This window comes from Bubalus bubalis, chromosome 3 (assembly GCF_019923935.1).
Source record: "Bubalus bubalis isolate 160015118507 breed Murrah chromosome 3, NDDB_SH_1, whole genome shotgun sequence".
In the NCBI taxonomy this organism is placed as follows: Eukaryota; Metazoa; Chordata; class Mammalia; order Artiodactyla; family Bovidae; genus Bubalus; species Bubalus bubalis.
The window spans coordinates 51995749-52021519 of NC_059159.1; the positions used below are offsets into that span (position 1 = coordinate 51995749).

Here is a 25771-nt window from a genome sequence, read left to right on the forward strand (position 1 = left end):
GGAAAGGATTTGGGCATTTCTGCCTGAGGTATTTAAACAACTCTTGAAAAGAAGTTACTACTTACGTGTAATAATTGGATCAATGTCTCTTGTCTGAGTGGCAACATCAGAGGCACAAACTTGCCCTATTTGGATCAGCAAAGACATAATATCTTCATACAGTGGAGGAAATGCTCGACAAAAAGAGACCAAACTTGGCAGAGTTGGCATGAAAAAAGCATATCGCTTAGCCTGTGTTAAAACTGTTGGAAAGAAATGAAACAGAATTTTCACAGATATAAATTCAACCTACATGGCCTATATTGTACACTAAGCACCATGCTCTGTGCTAAGAATACTAAGTTTTCTAAGACACAGCCAGCCCCTGCCTTCAGGGAGCTCACAATCCAGCAGTCAACCGTTATCTAACACATAAATGCTTATGTCCAAGCGCTGTTACACGTGCATGACATACACTGTTTCATTTAAATCTCACAATACTATAAATGAAAAAGTATCTTTATGATACCTATTTAATATACAAGGAAACTCTTAAATAAACCTTACATTAAGAAGCTGTTCAACTCCAGTTAGCAGTGGGTGGAAAGACAACTCAGGCAGTTTAAGTTCCTAACCACTGTAAATAGTATAACGTGAAGTGGATATGATGGAACGAAAAATGAATAAATTATTATCAACACTGACAATATGAAATTGACTGAGACATAACTTTTAAAGATTGAATTATATTTCATATCTTTTAAAACAGTGTATTTTCATTCCATTTTACTTAACAACCTGGAAGATGGTTAAAATGCTGGGGTACATTTTAGAACTTAAGGAAACAACTAATATATTAATCTCTTACGTACACCGATGATTATATTTTTCTGGAACTCTAAGCATTTGCAATAAATTATAACTTGTTTTCTAATGACATAATTACATTCAGAAAGCAGACCTGATTTCCATTTACAAAATTTGTACTGCTTAGTATATTTACTGTAAATCTATATATGCTGCTGCTGCTGCTAAGTCGCTTCAGTCGTGTCCGACTCTGTGCTACCCCATAGACGGCAGCCCACCAGGCTCCCCCGTCCCTGGGATTCTCCAGGCAAGAACACTGGAGTGGGTTGCCATTTCCTTCTCCAATGCATCAAAGTGAAAAGTGAAAGTGAAGTCGCTCAGTCATGTCCGACTCTAGCGACTCCATGGGCTGCAGCCCACCAGGCTCCTCCGTCCATGGGATTTTCCAGGCAAGAGTACTGGAGTGGGGTGCCATTGCCTTCTCCGAAATCTATATATAGTCATTCTCAAAAGTGAAAGATACAACTTGCCTACCTATTCATCCCCTCTATACTGTACATCACATTTGTCACAGAGAAATTTTCAAAAAGAATAACTCAAAATTATTGCATAAATTAAACTACCAGTGATGCAGAAAACGTGGTGTAAGTAAATTCAGAAAAAATATGTACTACTTTATGTTAGAAATTTTTGTTATTGATGCCCATTAGATACACACCTGTTAGCAAAGTTCCCATGACATTGACAGCTAAGCGAGCCACATTCAGTGACTTTGGTAATGCATACTGGATACACAAGTGAGAAAGCAACTGGATAGCAAATATCTGTAACACAAAATCCATACGTTACATGTTTCTGAAGAAGGTCTTTGCATGTCTATGTGCATGCTTAGTTGCTTCAGTCATGTCTGACTCTTTGCAACCCTTTGGACTGCACCCTGCCAGGGCCTCTGTCCATGGGATTTTCCAGACAAGAATACTGGAGTGGGTTGCCATGCCCTTTTCTAGCGGATCTTCCCGACCCAGGGACCGAACCTGTATCTTTATGTCTCCTGCATTAGCAGGCGGTTTCTTTACCACTAGCACCACTTGGGAAGCCTAAAGACAGTCTTTAAGTATTAAAAACTTAAAATAGTTTATATAACCAGGAAGATTAAAGGAAGGTCAAAATTGTCCTAAAGTTCCAAAATGCTCATTACCTGTTTTTCAAGTTCTGGCTGTGCAATTAGCTCAGGTATGAAATCCAGACAGATATGCATAGATGGAATACCTGCGACCGTCAGAGGCAAAAGTTCACAGGGATAACCCTATCTCAACAAGAAAGGGGGGAAAAGTTAGAAATAAAATAACTATAAGTCAAATACAGATAAAAATACAAAGGGTTTCACTTCCTTTATGTAACAGTTGCTCAGGAGGCTACAATGCCCTCCATGTTTCCTAGCATTTCACCTCTCTGATGCACTAAGATAGAGATAAATTATACAAACACTTTATCAGGCTAAAATCAAATTTTTAAAAACCTTGATTTTTCTCCATATTGCAAAGAACCATGATCATTTGCATGACCTCCAGTTTCTAAATGATCCTATTAATTTAGCAATTCACAACTACCCCCAAAAACAAAGTTCAACCAAAGAGCATCATTCTGTGAAACCAGACCTGAAAGTGAACAAGCTTAGCAATGTTGGGATCCGCGATGTACATTTGGTGCAACAGGCAACAGATAAGGCACTGAACTTCTCGAAGGTTACAGAGCAAATTATCTTCTCCTTCCTCCGTTCCCTTATTTGGAGTGCTGGCAGTAATAACACTTTGAACATTCCTTAGCAAGCTGTCTGGATTGACCCCCTTTGCCTTCTCCTCTTCAGTAGGTAAGCAGATCTCCAAGAGAATCTGGACAGCTGCACTATCCTACAAACAAGTAAAACACAGAAAACTGAAGAAGTTTCTGGAAGTTTGATTTGTTTTCACATAAACTGATGTGATAAAAACAAATAACTCTTTCTTTAAAATACAAAGAGCAAAAGTGAACAATCTATACTCCAGTGGTTCTCAGCATTTTTAGGGCCATGAACTCTTTTAAGAATCTGAAGGAGGACTTCCCTGGTGGCGCAGTGGATAAGAATCTGCCTGTCAGTGCAGGGGACATGGGTTCGAACCCTGGTCCAGGAAGATGCCACATGCAGCAGAGAAACTAAGCCCCTGCACCCCAGCTACTGGGCCTGCCATGCCCAGAGCCTGTGCTCTGCAACAAGAGAAGCCACCACAACGAATGGTAGCCCCTCATCACCGCAACTAGAGAAATCTCACACATGGTAATGAAGATCCAGTGCAGCTAAAAATGAGTAAATAAATAAAATAAAATTTTAAAAAATCTGAAGGAAGCTACATGCCACCCTCTTAGCATAAATATTAACCTATGGCATAATTTCAAAGTGCTCTCACACATCTCCAATGAAGATCCATGGACTGCAGTTTACTACTACAAGAGTATTCTAATTCAGTATCATCCAAAATGGACCCTAGACAAAAAGTGACTTCTACCAGAATCTCGTCCTTCCTCCTAAATTCTTACTTCACCTAGGATGTCCTGTACTCCTCTTTTGTTCCTCACCTCTGAAGATGGTGGTTAATAATCAGTGTCTAAAAGCCATTCCCCTAAGCTCTTCTCCTTTTTAATTTGAAGATGGACTTTTTAAGGATCAGGAAAGATTCTGCCTCACCATCCATTCCATCTGTACAACTTACTGTTGCTCAGTCTACAAGTTTGTGTGTCATTTCATAGAAAAGGAGTTTCTTGAGGGGTGATCTGTTTAATGGCCCTACCTATAAGGGAGAGCTATAATCGAAGGAAGAAAAAGAAAATGAATACATAACATGCATCTCTAAAACACAGCCACTGCCTGGGATAGAAGAAGACAATTACTCCATCTAACTGTGTAAGGACCTGATTATAAACTCAGGTTAGCCTTACATTATAATCATTTATAAAGTATACTTTATAATCATTCTTGAGGCGGTTTGGGTTATTACTGTTCTGCATTATTTTTGTTTACACACTCTGGAACCAGCCTGCCCAAGCTCGAATCCTATTAATAGCTTCCCTACTTACTAAATACATAACCTTGAGCATGTCATTTAACCTCTTTGAATCTCATTTTCCTACTCTGCAAAAGTGGAGATAATACTCCATAACTTATAGGTTGGTTGTAAAGATTAAATGAGTTAATACACATAAAAAACTCAAAATAGTACCCACCATATAATAAGCATTATATAAATGGTAGCTTTTACCATCCTCAATCCCTTCTCTGAAACTCTTTTGAGTGTCAGATTTATTTTAGAACTCAGATTTTTTTTTTCTGTATTGTTATATAATACCCACAGCAGAGACTAAGACAGTATACTGTAATCAAATATATTTCTGCAGCAAAACATAACAATTTTCATACTAAGTGGGATAAAGGCCATAAATAGCTTCAGATCAAGTTTTGTCACATTAATTCAGGTCAAGTTTTGTCACAAACGAGGTCATATCAGGTCAGGTTTTTCTGCCAACTGAATTACCAGAAAAAATGCTTCAGTTTTCATAGCTTTTATGGATTTCTGTATCACAGATAAGGGATTGTGGATCTATATTATTACTCTAATTCCCCTTATTGCCAATGAAAAATTTTTGGAAAATATTTCAAACTAAGAAAACATTTCTCTTATGAAGACCTCTAACTGCTTAACATTCAACCATCTCATATGCCCTGCAAAAATTACTACTTAAGGCTTTAATAAATTCTACTTTGTTAAAAACCTTTTCTAAGAAACATTAACTTATGTTGTCATAGTATTTATCACTGCCTGACATTTTATTACATATATAACTTCTCGTCTGTCTCTACCATTTGATTTTATTTCCCATTATTTGATTTTAAGAAATAAAAGTCTTATCTTTTATTAAAATGTAAATCTCAATAAAATGACTATTAAATATCATGAAGATTATTCCCAATTTTAAAATAATAAAGTCCATCTGACATTTAGAAGCAAAGGTAACCCCATTATAAGTTCTGTAATAAAATTGATGTACAATATGTTACCACTGTATTTAGAAGGCCATCTATTTAACAGGGAAGCCATTGCCCTTTTTGATTAGATTTTACTTTATTACCTGAGCAGCCAGTAATGCATTTTTCAGTTCTTCTCTGGTAACTTCTGGGCCATCAGTTTGTCCAATTAAACCTATCGTATTATTCTGAGAAGGCCTATCTTGCTCTGCTGTTTCCTTCAGATGAGCACTAAGGTAGGCTTTGGATGCCAGAAGATATCCATTCAACATGTGCAGAGTAATATCCATCAATGGGGGGCATCTACACAAAGGAAGAAGAAAAGAAACAAATACATGACAACAAATAAAAATTTTTAAATTAGCCAGAACATGATGAATCAGCTTATATAATCAGAAAAACCTGAACAGTACCTGAAAACCTAAAGAGCAGAAAAGTTACACTTTTCCCACTGAAATATTCATTCTCAAAATGAAAACTTAACACATGTAATTCTCTATACTTTATATGAAGAGTATTATCTATTTCATTTCATCAGCTAAACCAAATATAATGTATGACCTAGAAAAAATGGCATTCTTTTTTATAAAATAATGGCACTCCCAATAAATCTCTTAGCTATGAGTCTGCAAGGCCACAGTCCTCAAAGGGAAACAGTCTAATGTACAAAATTTTATATTTAAAATAGATAAACAACAAGGACCTACTGTATAGCACAGGGAATGCTGCTCAATATTCTGTAATAACCTAATTGAGAAAAGAATTTGAAAAAGAATAGATACATATATAACTGAATCACTTTGCTGTACATCTGAAACTAACACAACATTGTTAATCATCTATGCTCCAACATAAAGTAAAAAATTTTTACAAAGAGAGAAATACTCAATTATTGATAAGATGAAGGAGATTAGATATATAGAATATTTATTCATTCTACTACTGTTTATTCTTTGGAGCAAGACAACTCTGTATTTCAAGAACACTTCAACCACTTGACAGTATGTTATTTACTGAGCCTTAGTTTCCTCAACTAAAAAATAAATATTCATTCCTCAAAAACTGTTATAAATTAAGGTTAAATGAGATAAGAATAGATATAAGAATTACCTGTAAAAAAGGAAACCAAAAGATACATCAGTAACCACTAAAATATTAAAAAGTCAAACCCTTAGAAAAACTTGACAATGCCACTTCCCAGCCTGTCACAAACTGCGCATGTGTGCACAGAGGCAGTACAGCTTTGCTTTTAACTGTGAAACACCAGAAACAGCTTAATGTCCATCAACATGTCAACAGTTTTTCTGAAATGTTCAAATTATCTATAATAAAAAATGCATGTATTAACAGTGAAAAAATAATGTGAACAGTTAAATAAGCCATGGCAATGTTCCCAAAACTGAAATATTTATTTTTTAAAAAGTCCTAAACTCCACCAGACATTCTGATCAGAGTTTCTGGAAGACAGGCATATATATATGGAATACTAATCTATATATGGAATACTATGCAGCAATTAAACAACAAGAAGGAGGAGCTATGTAAACTCATATGGAAAACATGTTGAAAATGGTAGGTTTAAAAAATAATAATAATAATAAAGCCTACCAAAAACCACTTAATTTTTTAAAACCACCCAAACGAAAAAGTAAATATTTCTATTTGCAAATGCTTGGAAAGTGAAGTTCCTAACACACCATTATGACAATAAAGTTCCTTCTGGAGATGGAATTAGGATTGGTCAAAAGGACAAAGAATAATTCTCTTCTAAAAATGTCAGCATGACAGACAGGAGAGAACATGACATTCCACTGTACACCTTTTCCTTCTTATTAATCTACTTGTTTGTGTACTTTTTAATATATATTGTGAAAACTTTTACGTATACATTAAAAAAGGGAATATTTTAATAAACCTAAGAACCCCTCAGCCAGCCAGCAACAGTTATCTACACATCACATGCCTTACTCAGACCCCCACATCCATTTTACCTACCATAACCACTGGTTAGTTCAAAGAAAATCCAAAATGTCATATCTCTTTATATTGTTTATGTTTAAAAACCATCTGAATGACCACTTGGGAAAAAATTGAATTTTAAAAAATGAACAAAATTAAAAGGCAAAACAATAGAACAATAAAAGAAAAAACTATTCTGTATACAAAGAGCTGATATCCTTTATACATAAAGAGCTTTTTAAATCAAAAAAGATAAGCATTCCAATAGAAAACTAGGCTAAAGTATAAAGTAATAAATATATTAAAATATCCAATCTAACAAAAATATAAATTAAAATAGGAATTGATTTTTCACTTATCAAATCGGAAAATATTACATGAAATGGTATAAGAAATTATACAATAGCAAACACCTACTACGGGAATGTAAACTGGTTCGGCCTTTCGGGATGGCGGAATGAAAACATGAATCAAAAGACTTGAAAATGAGCATGTTCCCTTTGCCTCAACAATTCCATTTTTAAGAATCAATTACCACAGCACTAAAAATAATTAACAAAAAAATGGAAATAAAATATCCAACAATAGGGAACTGAGTTAAGCTTTAGTGTACCTATGTGGAATACTACCTAGCCAACTAAAAAGAATATCTATTAACATGAGAAAAAGTTAAACAAGTTACTAAGTGAAAGATCCAGACTACAAAAACATTTAATATGTTATGGCAGCATAAATTAACAACTTCCTGAACAACTGGAGGTGATTTAGGTGAAAAGTTACCTAGTTAAGTGGATTTTTAACAATGGTAAATTGTCTTAGAAGTGGCTCTTCTCTAGAAGTGTTCTTTACTCTTGTTTCCTTTTTAAGTATCCATAAATAGATACTTAATATCATTTATATTGTTTATTCTTCTGACTCCTCCTCCCTTTGAGATCTTGATCTTACTGAACTGTATCTGATTTATTCTGCAGATGTTGTCACTTCAAGAATGTCATCCCCAGGATTAAAGACAGATGAGTATGTTAGACTGTACCCTAGTTAGTCTTCTTTACTCCTGCTTCTTTCCCCTCTAAATCATCTAGCATGAACTTTCTCTTCTCAAGTTATCACCTAAATGATCTCTTTAGCCTAACACTCAAGGCCCTCAATAGTCTGACCTTAACCTAACATTCAACTCTAAAGTGTATTCTCAAAAATTCAGCTATCCACTCAAGCCTTTTTCCCACTGGCTTTTATACTTTTGCTCACACTATTCTTTTTCTCAAGATGCCTTTTCTGACCATCTAACACCCCATCATTACAGTTTCTGTTCATTTAAACTCTATTTCTATTCTTCAAAACACAAGTCTGATCTCCTCCTAAAACTTTTAACAGCATTCATTTACTATACCGTTCATCTGCATGTGACCATATTATTTAACTTTTCAGGTATCGGTTTTATTTCCCCATACAGGTGACAATAACTTTAAAGGAAGACCCCTCAACTTGTATATCTTTGTTATTATTTAGAAATTCAAATATTAATGATGAGGACTAATCAATTCCACCTCTTGAGGTGAAGTTACTTCAAAGAAACTGATTAAGTTCAACCACTGGCAAGGAATTATACACAAACGTGGAACAAATGAAGCTAACCTCACAATTGAGGATTCCAAAAAGATCACAGTTTTAATGCATGCAACAGTTCACAATAAACCAATTTTTTTTAAGGTTTTTTCAACAATGGTAGCAGAAACAATATTATTTTTCACTATCTTGACTCTGAAAGAATAGCCACTATTGAGGACTGTGAAAACCAAGGATGATATTTTCTTAAAGCTAGTGTTATTAATCACATATTAAATATTAAAGTGAAGTTCATGAATATAGACAACAACAACAAAAAGAACCAAAAGCAAAAACCTCACAGGTCATACTTCAGGTTATCTGCAAGCACAGTAAGATGTAAGTTGAAACTGAATATCTTCAATTTCCTTTGACTCTCTAAAGCATAAAATCTATAGTAAAAATGAAACTCAACACATACCTGTATACCCTCTGATCACATCTTAGCACAATGAGAGGATCTATCATCAGGTCATTCTGAGTATACTTTTGCTGTCGTACAAACTTTATTGATGGTTGAAGTGCATTAACTGTCATTACCCACAGCCTGATGAGAAAATAATCACATGTTCAAAAACAGCTATATCATAATTGAAACCTGTAGCCATGTTAGAAAGCTACATTCAGGGAAAAAATACAGAACAGGTGTAAATGAACTTGGGAAAATTAAAAAGTATTAAAAAATCTTCACAGTTCTAATGGAATAATCATTGCATATAAAATGAAATTTTGAGTTAAAACCTCAGTTATACTGTACTTGCTATATGACTGTATAAGTCATGGAGATTCCTGAACTTATTTCTCCTCTGTAAGATATGAAAATACCTATAAATGAAACTATATCCACCAAAGCACTTTGAAGCTGTAATTGGCCCCATAAATTGTCATTGTTCTATACTTATCACCATAGAATCTCAATGTGAGATGCCACTATGAGGTTAGACATCAATAAACCATAAAAGTGGTTACTAACCTAACTACACCATCAGAATTACTGAGAGATATGCAATATGGAGGGTATCTGATCTCTTACAGTGAAGGCCAGGAGTCCACCAGCCCTCGCACACAGAGCTTGCCCACTCTTAAACATGAGTGGGGAGTGGGTAGCCAATGATCATCAGACATCAAAGAAAGCTTCTAATTTGAAAAAGAGTAAAATATACAAACAGAAAGAGGGAATGCCAAAGAAACAGAAACGTAGGGATAAGAAGAAAACAATTCTTAAATGTATCATTTCTTTAAAGGATGGAACATTTCATATATGAAACAAGAACAGAAAACAATTAGAGATTCTCAAATAAGAGTTCTTAGAAATTAAACTATAACAGGAATATTTTAAATTCAAAGGAAAGAGCAGAAGATAACATTCAGAAAACATCTAGAAAATGTATTTAAAAGATAAATTTTAAAACAGAGCAAAAAAGAGGAGAAAAATCAGAGTAGGTCAAAGAGGTTTAAAACCCAAATTGCAAAAAATTCCAGAAAACAGAGAGAAAGAAGTTATTGGGAAAAAAGAAAAAAAATATATATATATACACATATATATGAAAATATCCTAGAAGTGAAAGTATTAGCATTAGTCCCCAGATGTTAAAAAAAAGGCCAACCATGAATTTTAAAAGCTGCTGTTGCTGTTTGGTTGCTAAGTCATGTCTGATTCTTTTGCAACCTTGTGACCTAAAGCCCACCAGATTCCTCTGTCCATGGGATTTACCAGGCAAGTATACTGCAGTGGGTTGTCATTTCCTTCTTCAACGGATCTTCCTGACCCAGGATTTAACCCATGTCTCCTGCATTGGCAGGTGGATTCTTTACCACTGAGCCACCAGGGGAAGCCCACAAATTAAAAAAGACCCACATCAAAAAGTATCATCATGAAACTGCAGCAACAGTGAAAAAGAACCTAAAACCTTTAAGAGAGAAAAAACAATGGTCACATACAAAGGACTGGGAGGTGGTAAATGAAGTTACTCAATAGCTATCAGGAAAGCTCTAGTTACTTCAATAGAATAAAGCCTTCAAGTTGCTAGGAGGAAAAATAAGCTAAAATTCTACACCAAGGCTAAATATCAATCATATGTGAGAGGAAGAATAAACACCTTCTCACACACGAAAAACTCAAAGGAAAAAAAAAAGTTTCCCAAACAACCTTTCTCAGGAAGTCACTTGAGTATGAGTTCCACTCATAAGGAAATAAACCAAGGAACTAAACCAAGAAAGAGAAAAACATGGAATTGAACCAAAGACAAAGCATTCCAGATGGCTACTGTGGATGTCTCAGATTGAAACATATGGATTGAAAGCTCTGAAAGGAAGGTTTCCAAGGAAAAATGTTACAGATACGTTATCTCATATGTTACAACTGTTATGTAAATTTCTACTCAATAATATAGTCTGAAAGTGAATGAGTTATTAATACAGAAAAAAAAAAACCTTAACAGACAAGAGGCAAACAACTCAAGGTTTGTATGTGGGACGCAGAGGAGGACAGTTGTATAAGAGAGAGATTATAATCACAGGCTATCATATCCTTCAACTAAAGTACATTTATGTGCTCATAAGAAGGCACTCCTAAATTAACAATGCAAAGAAGTAGAGGAAAACAATAGAATGGGAAAGACTAGAGGTCTCTTCAAGAAAATTGGAGATACCAAGGAAACATTTCATGTCAGGATGAGTACAAAAAAGGACAGAATTGGTAAGGACCTAACAGAAGCAGAAGAGATTAAGACAAGAAAACACAGAAGAACTATACAAAAAAGGTCTTAATGACCCAGATAACCATGATGGTTTGGTCATTCACCTACAGCCAGACATCCTGGAGTTTGAAATAAAGTGGGCTTCAGGAAGCACTACTTATGAAAAAAGCTAGTGGAAGTGATGCAATTCTAGCTGAGCTATTTCAGATCCTAAAAGATGATGCTCTTAAAGTGCTGCACTCAATATGCCAGCAAATTTGGAAAACTCAGCAGTGGCCACAGGACTAGAAAAGTTTAGTTTTCATTCCAAATTCAGAGAAGGGCAATGCCAAAGAATGTTCATACTACCACACAATTGCACTCATTCTGCATGCTAGAAAGCTTATGCTCAATCCCCCAAGCTAGGCTTCAGCAGTACATGAACCAAGAACATCCAGATATACAAGCTGGATATAGAAAAGGCAAATGAACCAAAGATCAAATTGCCAACATCCACTGGATCATAGAAAAAGCAAAAGAATTCCAGAAAAACATCTACTTCTGCTTCACTGACAAAGGTTTAGTATAGACTTTGACTGTGTGGATCACAACAAACTGTGGGAAATTCTTCAAGAGATGGGAATACCGGATCACTTTATCTGTCTTCGGAGAAATTTGTATGTGGGTCAAAAGTAAGTTAGAACCTTACATGGAACAACTGACTGGTTCAAAATTGGGGAAGGAGTCCGTCAAGGCTGTATATTGTCACCCTGCTTATTTAACTTATATGCAGAGTACATCATGCAAAATGCTAAGTTGGATGACTCACAAGCTGGAATTAAGATGCTGGGAGAAATATCAGCATCAGATATGTAGATAACATCACGCTTATGGCAGAAAGCAAAGAAGAATTGAAGAGCCTCTCGATGAGGGTGAAAGAAGAGTGAAAAAACTGGCTTAAAAACTCAATATTCAAAAAAATGAAGATCATGGCATCCGGTACCATCATTTCATGGCAAACAGAAAGGGAAAAAGTGGAAGCGGTGACAGATTTTATATTCTTGGGCTCCAAAATCACTGCAGATGGTGACTGCAGCCATGAAATTAAAAGACTCTTGTTCCTTGGAAGAAAACCTATGACAAATCTAGACAGCAAATTAAAAGGCAAAGGCATCACTTTGCTGACAAAGGTCTGTATGGTCAAAGCTATGGTTTTTCCAGTACTCATGCACGGATGTGAGTTAGCCTATAGAAAACTGAGTGCCAAAGAATCGATGCTTTGGAACTGTGGTGCCGGAAAAGATTCTTGAGAGTCCCTTGGTCGGCAAGGAGATTCAACCAGACCATCCTAAAGGAGATCAGTCCTGAAAATTTATTGGAAGGACTAATGCTGAAGCTGAAGCTCCAATACTTGGCAAAGCTGGGAAGACCCTGTGATTTTCATCATAGGGGACTGGAATGCAAAAGTAGAAAGTCAAGAATACCTGGAATAACAGGCAAGTTCGGCCTTGGAGTACAAAATGAAGCAGGCAAAGGCTAACAGAGTTTTGCCAAGAGAACACACTGCTCATAGCAAATACCCTCTTTCAACAACACAAGAGACGATATCACCAGATGGTCAATACCGAAATCCGATTGATTATATTCTTTGCAGCTGAAAATGAAAAAGCTCTATATAGTCAGCAAAAACAAGACCGTGAACTGACTGTGGCTCAGATCATGAACTCCTTATTGCAAAATTCAGACTTAAACTGAAGAAAGCACGGAAAACCATTAGACCATTCAGGTATGACCTAAATCAAATCCCTTACGATTATTCAGAGGAAGTGACAAATATATTCAAGGGATTAAATCTGATAGAGGGCCAGAAGAACCATGGATGGAGGTTCTTAACATTGTACAGGAAGTGGTGAGCAAAACTATCCCCAAGAGAAAGAAATGCAAAAAGGCACAATGGTTGTCTGAGGAGGCCTTACAAAGAGCTGAGAAAAGAAGAGAAGTGAAAGGCAAAGGAGAAAAAAAACATATATCCATCTGAATGCAGAGTTCCAAAGAACAGGAAGGACAGATAAGAAAGTCTTCTTAAGTGATCAATGCAAACAAATAGAGAAAAACAACAGAATGGGAAAGACTAGAGATCTCTTTAAGAAATTAGAGATACCAAGAGAACACTTCATGCAAAGATGGGCACCTAAAGGACAGAAATGGTAGGGACCTAACAGAAGCAGAAAATACTAAGAAGAGGTGGAAAGAATACACAGAAGAAATACACAAAAGAGATCTTCATGACCTGATAACCATGATGGCATGATCACCCACCTAGAGCCAGACATCCTGGAGTGCAAAGTCAAGTGGGCCTTAGGAAGCATCACTACGAACAAAGCTAGTGGAGGTGATGGAATTCCAGCTGAACTATTTCAAATCCTAAAAGATGATGCTGTGAAAGTGCTGCACCCAATATGTCAGCAAATTTGGAAAACTCAGCTGTGGCCATAAGACTGGAAAAGGTCAGTTTTCATTCCAATCTCAAAGAAAGGTAATGGCAAAGAAAGTTCAAACTGCCACACAATTGCACTCATCTCACACGCTAGTAAAGTAATGCTCAAAATTCTCAACAGTACATGAACCAAGAACTTTCGGATGTTCAAGCTGGATTTAGAAAAGGCAGAGGAACCAGAGATCAAATTGCCAGCATCCACTGGATCACAGAAAAAGTAAGAGAATTCCAGAAAAACATCTACTTCTGCTTCATTGACTATGCTAAAGCCTTTGACTGTGTGGATCACAACAAACTGTGGGAAATTCTTCAAGAGATTCTTCAATACCAGACCACCTTACCTGCCTCTGAGAAATTTGCATGCAAATCAAGAAGCAACAGTTAGAACTGGACATGGAACAACAGACTGGTTCCAAATTGGAAAAGGAGTATGTCAAGGCTGTATATTGTCACCCTGCTTATTTAACTTATATGCAGAGTACATCATGCGAAATGCAGGGCTGGATGAAGCACAAGCGGGCATCAAGATTGGTGGGAGAAATATCAATAACCTCAGATATGCAGATGACATCACCCTTATGGCAGAAAGCAAAGAGGAATTAAACAGCCTCTTGATGAAAGTGAAAGAGAAGAGCGAAAAAAACTGGCTTAAAACTCAACATTCAAAAAACTAAGATCATGGCATCTGGTCCCATCACTTCATGGCAAATAGATGAGGAAACAATGAAAATAGTGAGAGACTTTATTTCTTGGGCTCCAAAATCACTGCAGATGGTGACTGCAGCCATGAAATTAAAAGACGCTTGCTCCTTGGAAGAAAAGCTATGACCAACCTAGACAGCAAATTAAAAAGCAGAGACATTGCTTTGCTGACAAAGGTACGTATAGTCAAAGCTATGGTTTTTCCAGTAGTCAGGTATGGATGTGAGAGTTGAACCATAAAGAAAGTTGAGCACCGAAGAATTGATGTTTCTGAACTATGGTGTTGGAGAAGACTCTTGAGAATCCCTTGGACAGCAAGGAGATCAAACCAGTTAATGCTAAAGAAAATCAGTCCTGAAAATTCATTGGAAGGACTGATGCTAAAGCTGAAACTCCAATACTTTGGCCACCTGATGCAAAGAACTGACTCATTGGAAAAGACCCTGATGCTGGAAAAGATTAAAGGCAGGAGGAGAAGGGGACGACAGAGGATGAGATGGTTGGATGGCATCACCAACTCGATTGGACATGAGTTTGAGTAAACTCCAGGTTTAGTGATGGACAGGGAGGCCTGGCATGCCGCAGTCCACGGGGTCACAAAGAGTTGGACATGACTGAGCAACTAAACTGAACTGATGCTGGGAAAGACTTAATGCAAAAGGAGAAAAGGGCAGCAGAGCATGAGATGGTTAGATAGCATCACCAACTCAATGGACATTAATCTGAGCAAACTTCAAGAGATAGTGACGGACATGGAAGACTGGCATGCTGCAGTCCATGGGATCTCAAAGTGTTGGACATGACTTAGCAACTGAACAACAACTCCTGATAATATATACACTGAATATTTCTTTAACCAAAAATTCTGACATAACTGTGTTGGGAGAAATGCAGGAAGGGAGGATATGTGTTGGCGGAAGAAGGACTCACAGGGAAGCTGGTAAGTGTGTGCAATCTTTATGTTATACAATAGGAAGTCAAAAGATAATTTCTAAATTGGAACGTCAGATAATCATGGTAATTATAAGCATATGACTAAGATATATGGTGGGATATAAATGTCAGAATTAAAAGATAAAAGAGCTGAGAACAGGTGTCTCTGAGGAGCAATAGCCTGAAGTGAGAAGGTAGGGACAGACCTTATACACTATTTAACTTATGTGCAGTTATTAATTTGGTATAAGTAAAAATCAAAATTAAAATGTATAGATATTCTCAGACCTACTGAATCAAAATCTCAGGTAAATCCAGCCCAATTTTTTTTTAGACCTGATCAACTGTTTCTGATGCAATCTATGGACCATCAGCGGAGAAGGCAATGGCACCCCACTCCAGTACTCTTGCCTGGAAAATCCCATGGACGGAGGAGCCTGGTAGGCTGCAGTCCATGGGGTCGCTAAGAGTCGGACACGACTGAGCGACTTCACTTTCACTTTTCACTTTCATGCATTGGCGAAGGAAATGGCAACCCACTCCAGTGTTCTTGCCTGGAGAATCCCAGGGACGGGGAAGCCTGGTGGGCTGCCGTCTATGGGGTCGCACAGAGTCGGACACGACTGAAGCGACTTAGCAGCAGCAGCAGCAGCATGGACCATCAGAGACCTATGTGACTAAAGACAAAATAATGAATCTAGCATTCCACTCTGATTTAATTAGCATGGCATACAACTTGGGGATCAGGAATTTAGAAAGCTCTCTGGGAGATTTCAATGTACAGCAAACTCTGGAACCACTGCAATGATGCAAGACACAATGGTAACCTACACCACAATTAGGCACAAATGACTACAACTCCCTCTCAAAGAACTTTCTCAAGTTGGAAATACATGAAAGTTTTTGTGTTAAGATAAAATGTATTATTTTCCTTAAAAGATATAACAGCCCTTTAATCAGTAGTCTTCAGAAAGGATTTATATTGTCAAAAAGGTTTTTTTAACAATTTTTTTTCAACATTTCAGCTTAGGTTATTGTATACAATCACTGCTACACACTTATCTATTACATGTAACAGAGCATTGAAATTACCTCCGAGGCATCACAGTATTCAGAACCATCCAGAGTTTATTGACTGTTTGAAGAATTCGCCGTGGAACCCCTGAATTCAACAGCTGATTCATATTGGATGTTAATACTTCTGCATATGGTATAAGTTCACTGGCAGAGAGTAGAGTCAAGTGTTCTAGAATCTGCATCACTTGCGTGTGACTTACTGGGACAGCTGAAAATGCTAAAAGGAAAACTGCCGTCACAATCTAATTACCACACAGCTTACCAAATGGAAAGCAAATATTGTTCTATCACACTATAGACCAAACAAATCAAGAAAGCAATACTGCTTTAAAGAATGTAAAACTTTCAGTCCTAGCCATAGATAGTTGTGGGCACACTTAAAATTAGGCCCTTAAGAAAAATTCATGTTAAAGTGCAGTTATTTCATAAAGAACAACAACAACAAATCTCATCCTAAAAACCACAGTAGTGACAGTGACAGAAAGACAATGATTTGCACTGATTATTGGCTGACCACGAAAACATACCCAAGTATTGCTTTTGGTATTGACATTCATTTGAAAAATTCAAATTTCTTGACACCTTCCTTCAGGTAGCCCTTTATGGGCTGTAAGCAGCTGTTAATAAAAAAATATCTAGAACTGCGATCCTTCAATAGAATAGTTACTAAGCACTTTTGGCTACTGAGCATTTGAAACGTGGCTAGTATAAACTGACATATGCTGTAAGTTTAAACACACAGACTTAGTACGGAAAACCAGTAAAATATCTAACAGTTTTTATATTGATTACATGATGAAATGATAATACATTAGATATACTGGGTTATATAAAATAATTATTTAAATTAATTTTGCCTGTTTTTTTTTTTTAACTCTTTGAATGTGGCAAATTATATAGAAAGTTTAAAATTATGTGTAGCTCACATCCTATTTCTATTTGACAGTGCTAACCTAGAACATTATCCATTAACAGCAAATACATTGTTTTCTATTCTGTGGCACTTATTTCTTTTTTTTATATATACTTATTCATTTTTAATTGATTGATGATTGTTTTGCAATACTGGTTTTCTGTCATACATCCACATCATGGCACTTATTTCTGACTGGTTTTAAGACCTTCCTAAACCATATGACCTGTTTATTGATGTAATGTAGACCCTATGAGGAAACAGATGCAAGCATGTCAGAAAAAAAAGGGGGTTAAAAATCCTTACACTCAAAGAGAATTACTTTATATAGTCACCAAAACACTGCTCTATCTCCAGGAAAATTCTGCATGATTCTAAGATTTCAATGGGGCTAACACCTCTTTGTACTACTAAAGGGGTAAAAGGAGTGATCAGTTTACTGTACCTTCTTGAAGTTGTTTAGGAGAGTGGTTTTTGGCATTATTAGTCAGAAGCATTCTCCTTAACAGGGCGTCCGTCCCTGTGATTTCCTCTTCACAGATCCAATCATCCACGATGCATAAATGTGGGTAATTGGTTGCAAGGAGACGAAGTAAAGCAGAATGCAACCCTTGAAAATGTACAAGATGTCAATTGGATTCTTCATTCTTAAACATCAAACTCTTTCCTCTTTCGCCTTTCCCGTTCATTTTCTACCAGCCAAAGGAATCCGCACTTCTTATACATGCACACTACAGTTTGAGAACTTATATTCAGTACTTCAGTCAGGGACTTTGCTTAAATCAAGATTCCCATTTGAACGGATACACAGGAAGCTGGAAACCACTACTTTTATCGAAAGTTCTCAAGCTCTCTTCCAACCTATTCCAGCATAAAAGTAGCAGTAGCTCAAGAGTTGAGTAGCGAGGAAAAAAAGAGAAGGAAAAAAAAGGTTCATTTGGGAAAGATCACATATGGTTTGAAAAAGGCCTCACTCAGAAATTCTGATAGACTTCTACAAGAGAACACATCCTCTCCTCCAACCCAGTTGAGAATCATTGCTATACATGGGTAAAATTAAAGTTGCCCAACTTGAGTGCCTAAATGTACACTTTATGTACATTTTCTCATTTCACCCTAACATTCCTACAAGGTAAGCAGCATTGTCTCTGTTCTACTGTAAGGAAATAGGCGGAAAGATATTTATATTAATAATGTTCCTAAAGTCACACAGCTGTGTAAGCCAACCCAAGCAGTACTGATGATACCCACAAGAGGGTGCAATTGTTTTCTTTTAAGAAGGGTTAGGAAGCTCAGAAGCATTGGGACCTTTCTAAACTCACTTACAGCATAGCTTGACTACTCATTATTATTATTGTATAATATCAGCAATGAAAAACAAATGATGATAATGCCTATTTAGACAGATGAAGTACTATGTTATTTACCTAATAAATGTTGTTACTATACAATTATCATCATCATCTCCCAGTTGCGAGAGCCAGCAATAAGAGTATCAGCAGTAATAAAAGTACTTTAGATTTGATCATCCACTTAGTATGCAACTTAGATCAAGTCAAACCACTGCTTAGTCCCCAAAGGGATAAGTATCTACTGCCTTTCCCATAGAAACTGCTTAAAATGTTTCTGTGAAAAAGACACTGTAACAATCACAAGTGGTATTATTTTAAAGTTTAAATGCACAAATATATGTATAGTCAGGACGATCACAAAAATGACTGCTTGTAATAGTACAAATTAGTCTACATTACATAATCCCTTTATTAGTTGCAACATTAGTTACCAAATGCTGCAAAATATAACATCACTTCTCTGAAAAGAGATTATGCAAAGATATAAATAAATGCAGACATCTGGCTAAAGAAGACCAAAGAAAGTTCATGTTCATCCTTGAAATCAACCATAATAAAGACACAAAAAGAAAATCTGAGCTTCAAAGAAACAAAGAGGAAAAAAATCCATACATTCAAACATTATAGAAAGCTGTTAAATTAAGAAAAAAATTGAATTTCAAAAAATATTACTATATTTCTACTTGACAGTTTTACAGTAAAAGTATTATAGTAATTTCATGCTTTGGCATGTTATGTAGCAATTAAAAACAATAATGTAGATCTACATGTAGCGACATGATAAGATCTCCAAGACTCCAACAGAAGAAAGCAAGTCAAGAAGAAATACAGTATGATACCATTTAGAGCTCAAAAAAAGATATTTGTACTTGTGTTTCTATTAGCTTCAACCACATGAAACTGCATTTTCAGAGGTCAAAAATAGTTGAATAGTTGTAATCTCATATGGTTCAACCTGTGGAAAAGAATGTGAAACCACATACCAAAAGGAAATAGCTAGAGCCTCGGGGGTGGGAAATAGTTTTCAGGGAGTAAGATAGCGAAGAAAGTAAAGAGAAATTCACTCTTAAATTGAATGTTTAGCTTTGAGCACCTATTACACTTTATAATCTTACATATAGTAGGTATTTTTTACCTATTGTATAACACATGGAACTCTGCTCAATGTTATGTGCCAGCCTGGATAAGAGGGGCATTCGGGGGAGAATGGACACATGTGTATGTATGGCTGAGTCCCTTCACTGTTCAAATGAAAATATCACATTGTTAATTGGCTATACCCCAATACAAAATGTTTTGGTGCTAAAAAAAAAAATAAAAATTAAATTTTAAAAAAAGTAGGTATTTTTTACCAATAAACATTACCAGTAAAAAGCAAACAAAACAAATACCTCCCAACTCCTGCTGAAGTCCTTGAGCCTGTCGAATAAGGAATTTGATAGGAATCTGATCCATTAAAGAAGATGAATATGATTTGGGTTTTCTTTGCATGGCAGCTGTCAGTCAAAAATAAGAAATGTAAGATATAACATCAGAAACAACATAAATCTTAACCTTCAACACAAATGGGAACAAATACACTGTCAAATTACTCTTAGTTCACTTAATCTGTAAATATAGCTCATAAAAGATGAAGAGTCACACCAAAGCAGTGAATACATATGATGAGCAAGAACATACTTCAGGGCAAGATCTAGAAAATGCCCTGAAACTGAAACCAGTGGGAAGGAAAATCATGAGTGAGAGAAGCCACCTGCAGAAGTGTCCTACTCTTGAAAAAATAGAAGAGAAACTCCCCCAAACCTAATTAGGAAGACAAATGCAGTCATGACCACATGGCTTAAAGCTTCATGATGCCAACAGCCTTAATCATATTATCTATTAGTGGTGACTGACTGTATGAATGACTTTCTTCTCTTACAACTTCTACCTTCAACTAAGTCCATCTTTTTTTTTTTTTTTTAAGCAAATCCACCTTAATTTCTATTCTTTTTCTGCTATCCTAATTCAATACCTACTCTTCATTTATTTATATAACTACTGTGGTTCAATTTTCAATTTTCCAGACTCCAATTCCTCTTCTTTTTGAACCATCCTTCACACTGGTGCCAGATAATGTGTCTCTGGATCCAAGCTCAAATATCTGGATCCATGGATTTCCAGACCCCCAGGGTAAAGGTCCTTGCCAGTCAACACTTTCTGTCTCATCTCCACCATATGCTATATGCCTGACACCCTTATCTTATTCCAAGCTGCTTTGCATGTACAACAGAACTTATGAGCATCTCAACCAGGCTGTCCATAGCTTGAAAAACTAAATCCAATATACTTATTCTTTTCCAAATACAAACCACATAATGTAAAGCTCAACAAATTTTTATTGATTGAAGTTAAGAAGTATATGAGTGCAAGCATTACAATAAAGGTTGAGAATCATTGTCTAAATATACAATACACCTCTAGACATGATACCCCTTGCAAGTCAGTGAATTAGCATTCCAGTTTTCTACACCAATCTTTTATGAACTGGGTAAGAATGTATCTCAAAACACAGTTTAAAAAAACATAGCTTCCAGTACAATCAAATTCTGGTTCCAACACTATCCAAACTGGAAAGGAAGAAGTAAAACTGCCACTATTTGTAGATATGGCATTATACAGAAAATTTTAAAGATTCTATCAAAAAACTGTTAGAACTAAAAAAAAAGAGTGGTAAAAATGACAAATATTTCAGCCCACAAATGTGTGAGTGACTCTCATGCAAATGCTGAAGTGAAGGAATACCTGGGGCTTCCATAGTAAGATGAGGGGCCAACATTCAAGGAACACCTTACGGGGTATGGCTTTGTGCCACACATTGTAAAGCTCAACAAATTTTTGAAGGAAAAGAAAGCGAAGGCGCTCAGTCATGTCCAACTCTGTGTGACCCCATGGACAATAGCCTACCAGGCTCCTCCGTCCATGGCATTTTCCAGGCAAGAGTACCAGAGTGGGTTGCCATTTCCTTCTCCAAGTAATTTCCTAAAGAATGAAGTAGAGTTGCCTGGTAAAAGAGTGGTTGAGGAAGCTTTTCTGGACATCAAAGTTCCGTCAAAGTAACAAGAATTAAGAAAAGAAAAGAAAAAAGGAAAAAATACTGTGAAAACTAATAAATTCAGTAGGGTTGCAAGATATAAAATTAAATACACAAAAATCTCTTGCATTTCTATAGACCAGTAACAATCAGAAACAAAAGTTACATTGCCCTTAGCTTTTGTAACATTTTAATCCTGAAAACATTCCTATGGAAACCTAATTCATTTATGAAATTAGTGTAAACTAAAGCCAGGAAAAAAAGAAATGAAGAGAAAAAAGGCCTATTTCACTTGCTTAAACACAGATGGGAAAAAATCATATTAAAAAAAAAAGAAAAATCAAATCTAGCACCATGCTAAAAGAATAATATACCCAGAGCAAGTAGGGCCCACTCCAGAAATATAGATATCAATTATACAACAAATTCTATAAATAGACCAAATTATCTCAGTAACTGCTGAAAAAGTATTCCCTTGATAAAGTTTTTTTAAATGGTACTCTAAGAAATTCAGAGCCTAACTAACCCAAAGTAAACATCTATGCCTTCCTGGTGGCTCAGATGGTACAGCGTGTGCCTGCAATGCGGGAGACCTGGGTTCGATCCCTGGGTCGGGGAAGGTCCCCTGGAGAAGGATATGGCAACCCACTCCAGTACTCTTGCCTGGAAAATTTCATGGACAGAGGAGCCTGGTAGGCTACAGCCCATGGGGTCGCAAAGAGTCAGACACGACTGAGCGACTTCACTTTAAGAAAAAATTATACAAAGTATATACAAAGTTTAATTGACATAGAAAAATAATTTGAATAAATTCACACATTCAAAACATGTATTAAGTGATTACCCTGTATAAAGTAATATTCTAAATGAGTAAGTAAGTAAAAGTCGCTCAGTCCTGTCCAACTCATTGACATAGTAGCAAAAAAAGATAAAAATTGGCCTTCATGAATCTTACATTTTAATAATTTAAAGGAAAAATTATTTCAAGGAATTCCCTGACAGTCCAGTGGTTAGGACTCAGGGTTTTTACTGCTGGGAAGATGGGTTTGATTCTGGGTTAGGGAACTATGATCTTACAAGCTGCACAGCTGACCCAAAATAAGTCTTTAAAAAATTATTTCATATTCCTAGCTGGAAATACTTTTATTGTAAAGATGTATGCTCTCTAAATTAATTCTAGCATAACATAATTCTAACCAAAATCCAAATATAATTTTCTTCTATGGAATTTTACAAAATCTTAGAGTTCATGTGCAAGATTATATACATGAAAATGGACAGAAATATTGAACAAGAACAATAATTGTGAAAGGGACTGGAAATGCCTAACCAAAAAAAAAAAACAGACATAGGTTTGTAATAAAACTTCAATATACATCAGAGCAACTTTCCAAATTAATAGGAAAATGACAGGTTATTCGCTTTGTGATGTTGACAAATAACCAATTATTTAAAAACAACAACAACAACTAGGGGCTTCCCTGGTGGCTCAATGGTAAAGAATCTACCTGCCAATGCAGGAGACAAGGGTTTGATCCCCAATCCAGGAAGATTACAATGCCACGGAGCAACTAAGCCTGTGCACAACCACTGAACCCAAGTCCCCTGGAGCCCCATGCTCCGCAACAAGAGAAGCCAAAACAATGAGAAACCCTCACACTGCAACTACAGAGTAGCTCCTGCTCGTCACAAGAGAAAAAGCCCACGCAGCAATGAAGACTCAGCACAGCCAAACATAAATAAATAAATGCATAAAATGAAAAAAAAATTTTTAACTGAATCTGTATCCACGGATGTGTGCTCAGTCATGTCCAACTCTTTGCGACCCCACGGATTGTAGCCTGCCAGGCTTGTCTGTCCATGGCATTCTCCAGGCAAGAGTACTAGAGAGAGTTGCCGTGCCCTCCCCCCAGGGGATTTTCCCACCCAAAGACTGAAACCACGTCTCTTGTGTCTCCTGTAAGGGCAGGCAGATTCTTTACCACTGGGCCACCTGGGAAGCCAGTCTGTATCCCATACTTGATAACTTCATGAATCTTACATTTTAATAATTTTAAAAGAAAAAATATTTCAGGGAATTCCCTGGTGGTCCAGTAATTAGGACTCAGGGCTTTTACTGCTGGGAGGTGGAAATACATAAATTAATTAAAGGCATATGTAAATTTTAAAAATGAAATAATATCCTAAAAGAAAATGTAAGTGATTAGTCATATAATGTTAGTACCTTACTTTCAAAGAGTCTCCTCTCCTCAGAATTCTATAATCAAAATACACCATAAACAAATGATAACACCCAACTGCTATCATTGTGAATGCAAAAAAATTGGTACTCACATCCTATACAAATGTCTTATACATATGTCTTCTACAAAATGTCTATAATGGTAAAAACTCTCTGGAAAACAGTATGACAATTCATTTTTTAAATACTGGAATTCAAAAATCTTTGATTTAGTAGGTCTGTACTAAAGAAATAAATAATTATATCTGTATACAGAGTTAGCTCTAAGGATATTCATTCCGCCAGTCTCTATAATGGCAAAATGTAGAAACAATCTCCAATAATAAGGTATTTTTAAGTAATGGTACACATTTATGAAGAAATATTATACAGCTATTAAAAATCATGTTCCAAAAAATGTACTGTAATAGGCCAAATGCTTAAAGTGTAGTCTTAAGTAAAAGGGTAGATTAAAAACTTATGATTCCAAACTTTATGAAGGTTATCACACGTACAAAGACTGAAGGGTCTTTTTTCCTAGCAAAATTCTGTGGTGATTATCTCTGGGCAGTAGAATTATGGGTGGTTTATACTCTGGTCTTTGTACTTTTCTCACTTCCTCAATTTTCTTCAGTAAAACACTCTTTTAATAAATATTTTCAGGATGGGGAACACATGTATACCTGTGGCGGATTCATTTTGATATATGGCAAAACTAATACAATTATGTAAAGTTTAAAAATAAAATAAAATTTAAAAAAATAAAATAAAATAAATAAAAGAGTGAAGTTTACAGTATGTAAAAATAAATAAATAAATAAATATTTTATTTTAAAAAACAGTTCTTTTGCATTAAGTAAGATAAGTAAAGTCGCTCAGTCGTGTCCAACTCTTTGCGACCTCATGGACTGTAGCCTGTCCACGGGATTTTCCAGGCAAGAGTGCTGGAGTGGATTGCCATTTCCTTCTCCAGGGCATCTTCCCGACCCAGGAATCGAAGCCAGGTCTCCCGCACTGCAGGCACACGCTTTACCGTCTGAGCCACCAGGGAAGCTGGTAAGATAGGTAAGCAATTAGCTAAATAATGAAATAAGTTTAAAATTCTTATACTTTTACTCCACAGGATGATCATATTACTGTTAGAACCTTTATTGGTCAAACTCGATTTTACAGTACTGAAACTTCAAGCTGCCAAGAAATAACATCTGTCAGTGTCTGCTTAAAAGTTTCTAATTTTGAAAGAGACAGGTGGAGTTAACTTTCTTCTGGGAAGACAATAATTAACTATCAAGTGCAAAGAAAAACTTCAAGTGCAGGAATTTAGAGCCACTGAACATTACAGTTTCCCAAGTATCACAAGATAGGCCTTGTTTGCTGATGACAAAGAAGGAGATTTCATATGAAACAGGACAGAAGCAGACAAAGCAGCCAGAGTTTGTTTTTAAATGAAGATAAGGGGCTTCCCTGGTGGCTAAGTGGTAAAGGATCCACCTGACAATGCAGGAGGCATGGGTTCAATCCCTGATCCAGGAAGATCCCACATGCAACGGAGCAACTAAGCCCATGCACCACAACCTATCGAGCCTGTGCTCTAGAGCCCAGGAGCCACAACTGAGCCCACATGCCTGAGAGACCGTGCCCCGCCACATGAGAAGCCACCACAATGAGAAGCCCATGCACCCCAACAAGGAGCAGTCCCTGCTTGCCAAGCTAGAGACAGTGGGTGTGTAGCAGTGAAGACCCAGCACAGCCAAAAATAAAACAAATATACTTTAATTAGGCTTCCCTCATAGCTCAGTTGGTAAAGAATCCACCTGCAATGTACGAGACCCCAGTTCGATTCCTGGGTTGGGAAGATCCCCTGGAGAAGGGATAGGCTACCCACTCCAGTATTCTCAGGCTTCCCTTGTGGCTCAGC

The 25771-nt window shown here is 36.5% G+C and overlaps 1 protein-coding gene across 10 annotated transcripts in view; it reads right to left on the bottom strand.

Moving 5' to 3' along the window:
• Positions 1-25771, bottom strand: part of INTS2 (integrator complex subunit 2) — a 56558-nt gene that overhangs the window by 2073 nt on the left and 28714 nt on the right. For 8 of the 10 annotated variants that reach the window (XM_006065448.4, XM_006065450.4, XM_025281162.3 and 5 more), the window contains 9 exons: positions 19951-20055; positions 17653-17817; positions 16310-16523; positions 8829-8954; positions 4948-5146; positions 2445-2696; positions 1985-2092; positions 1505-1610; positions 66-242 (listed from right to left, as the gene is read on the bottom strand). In XM_006065448.4, the coding sequence (XP_006065510.4) occupies positions 66-242; positions 1505-1610; positions 1985-2092; positions 2445-2696; positions 4948-5146; positions 8829-8954; positions 16310-16523; positions 17653-17817; positions 19951-20055 (1452 nt within the window). The remainder of the gene's footprint in view (positions 1-65; positions 243-1504; positions 1611-1984; positions 2093-2444; positions 2697-4947; positions 5147-8828; positions 8955-16309; positions 16524-17652; positions 17818-19950; positions 20056-25771) is intronic. The other 2 variants (XM_044939605.2, XM_044939603.2) reach the window with 1 other exon arrangement.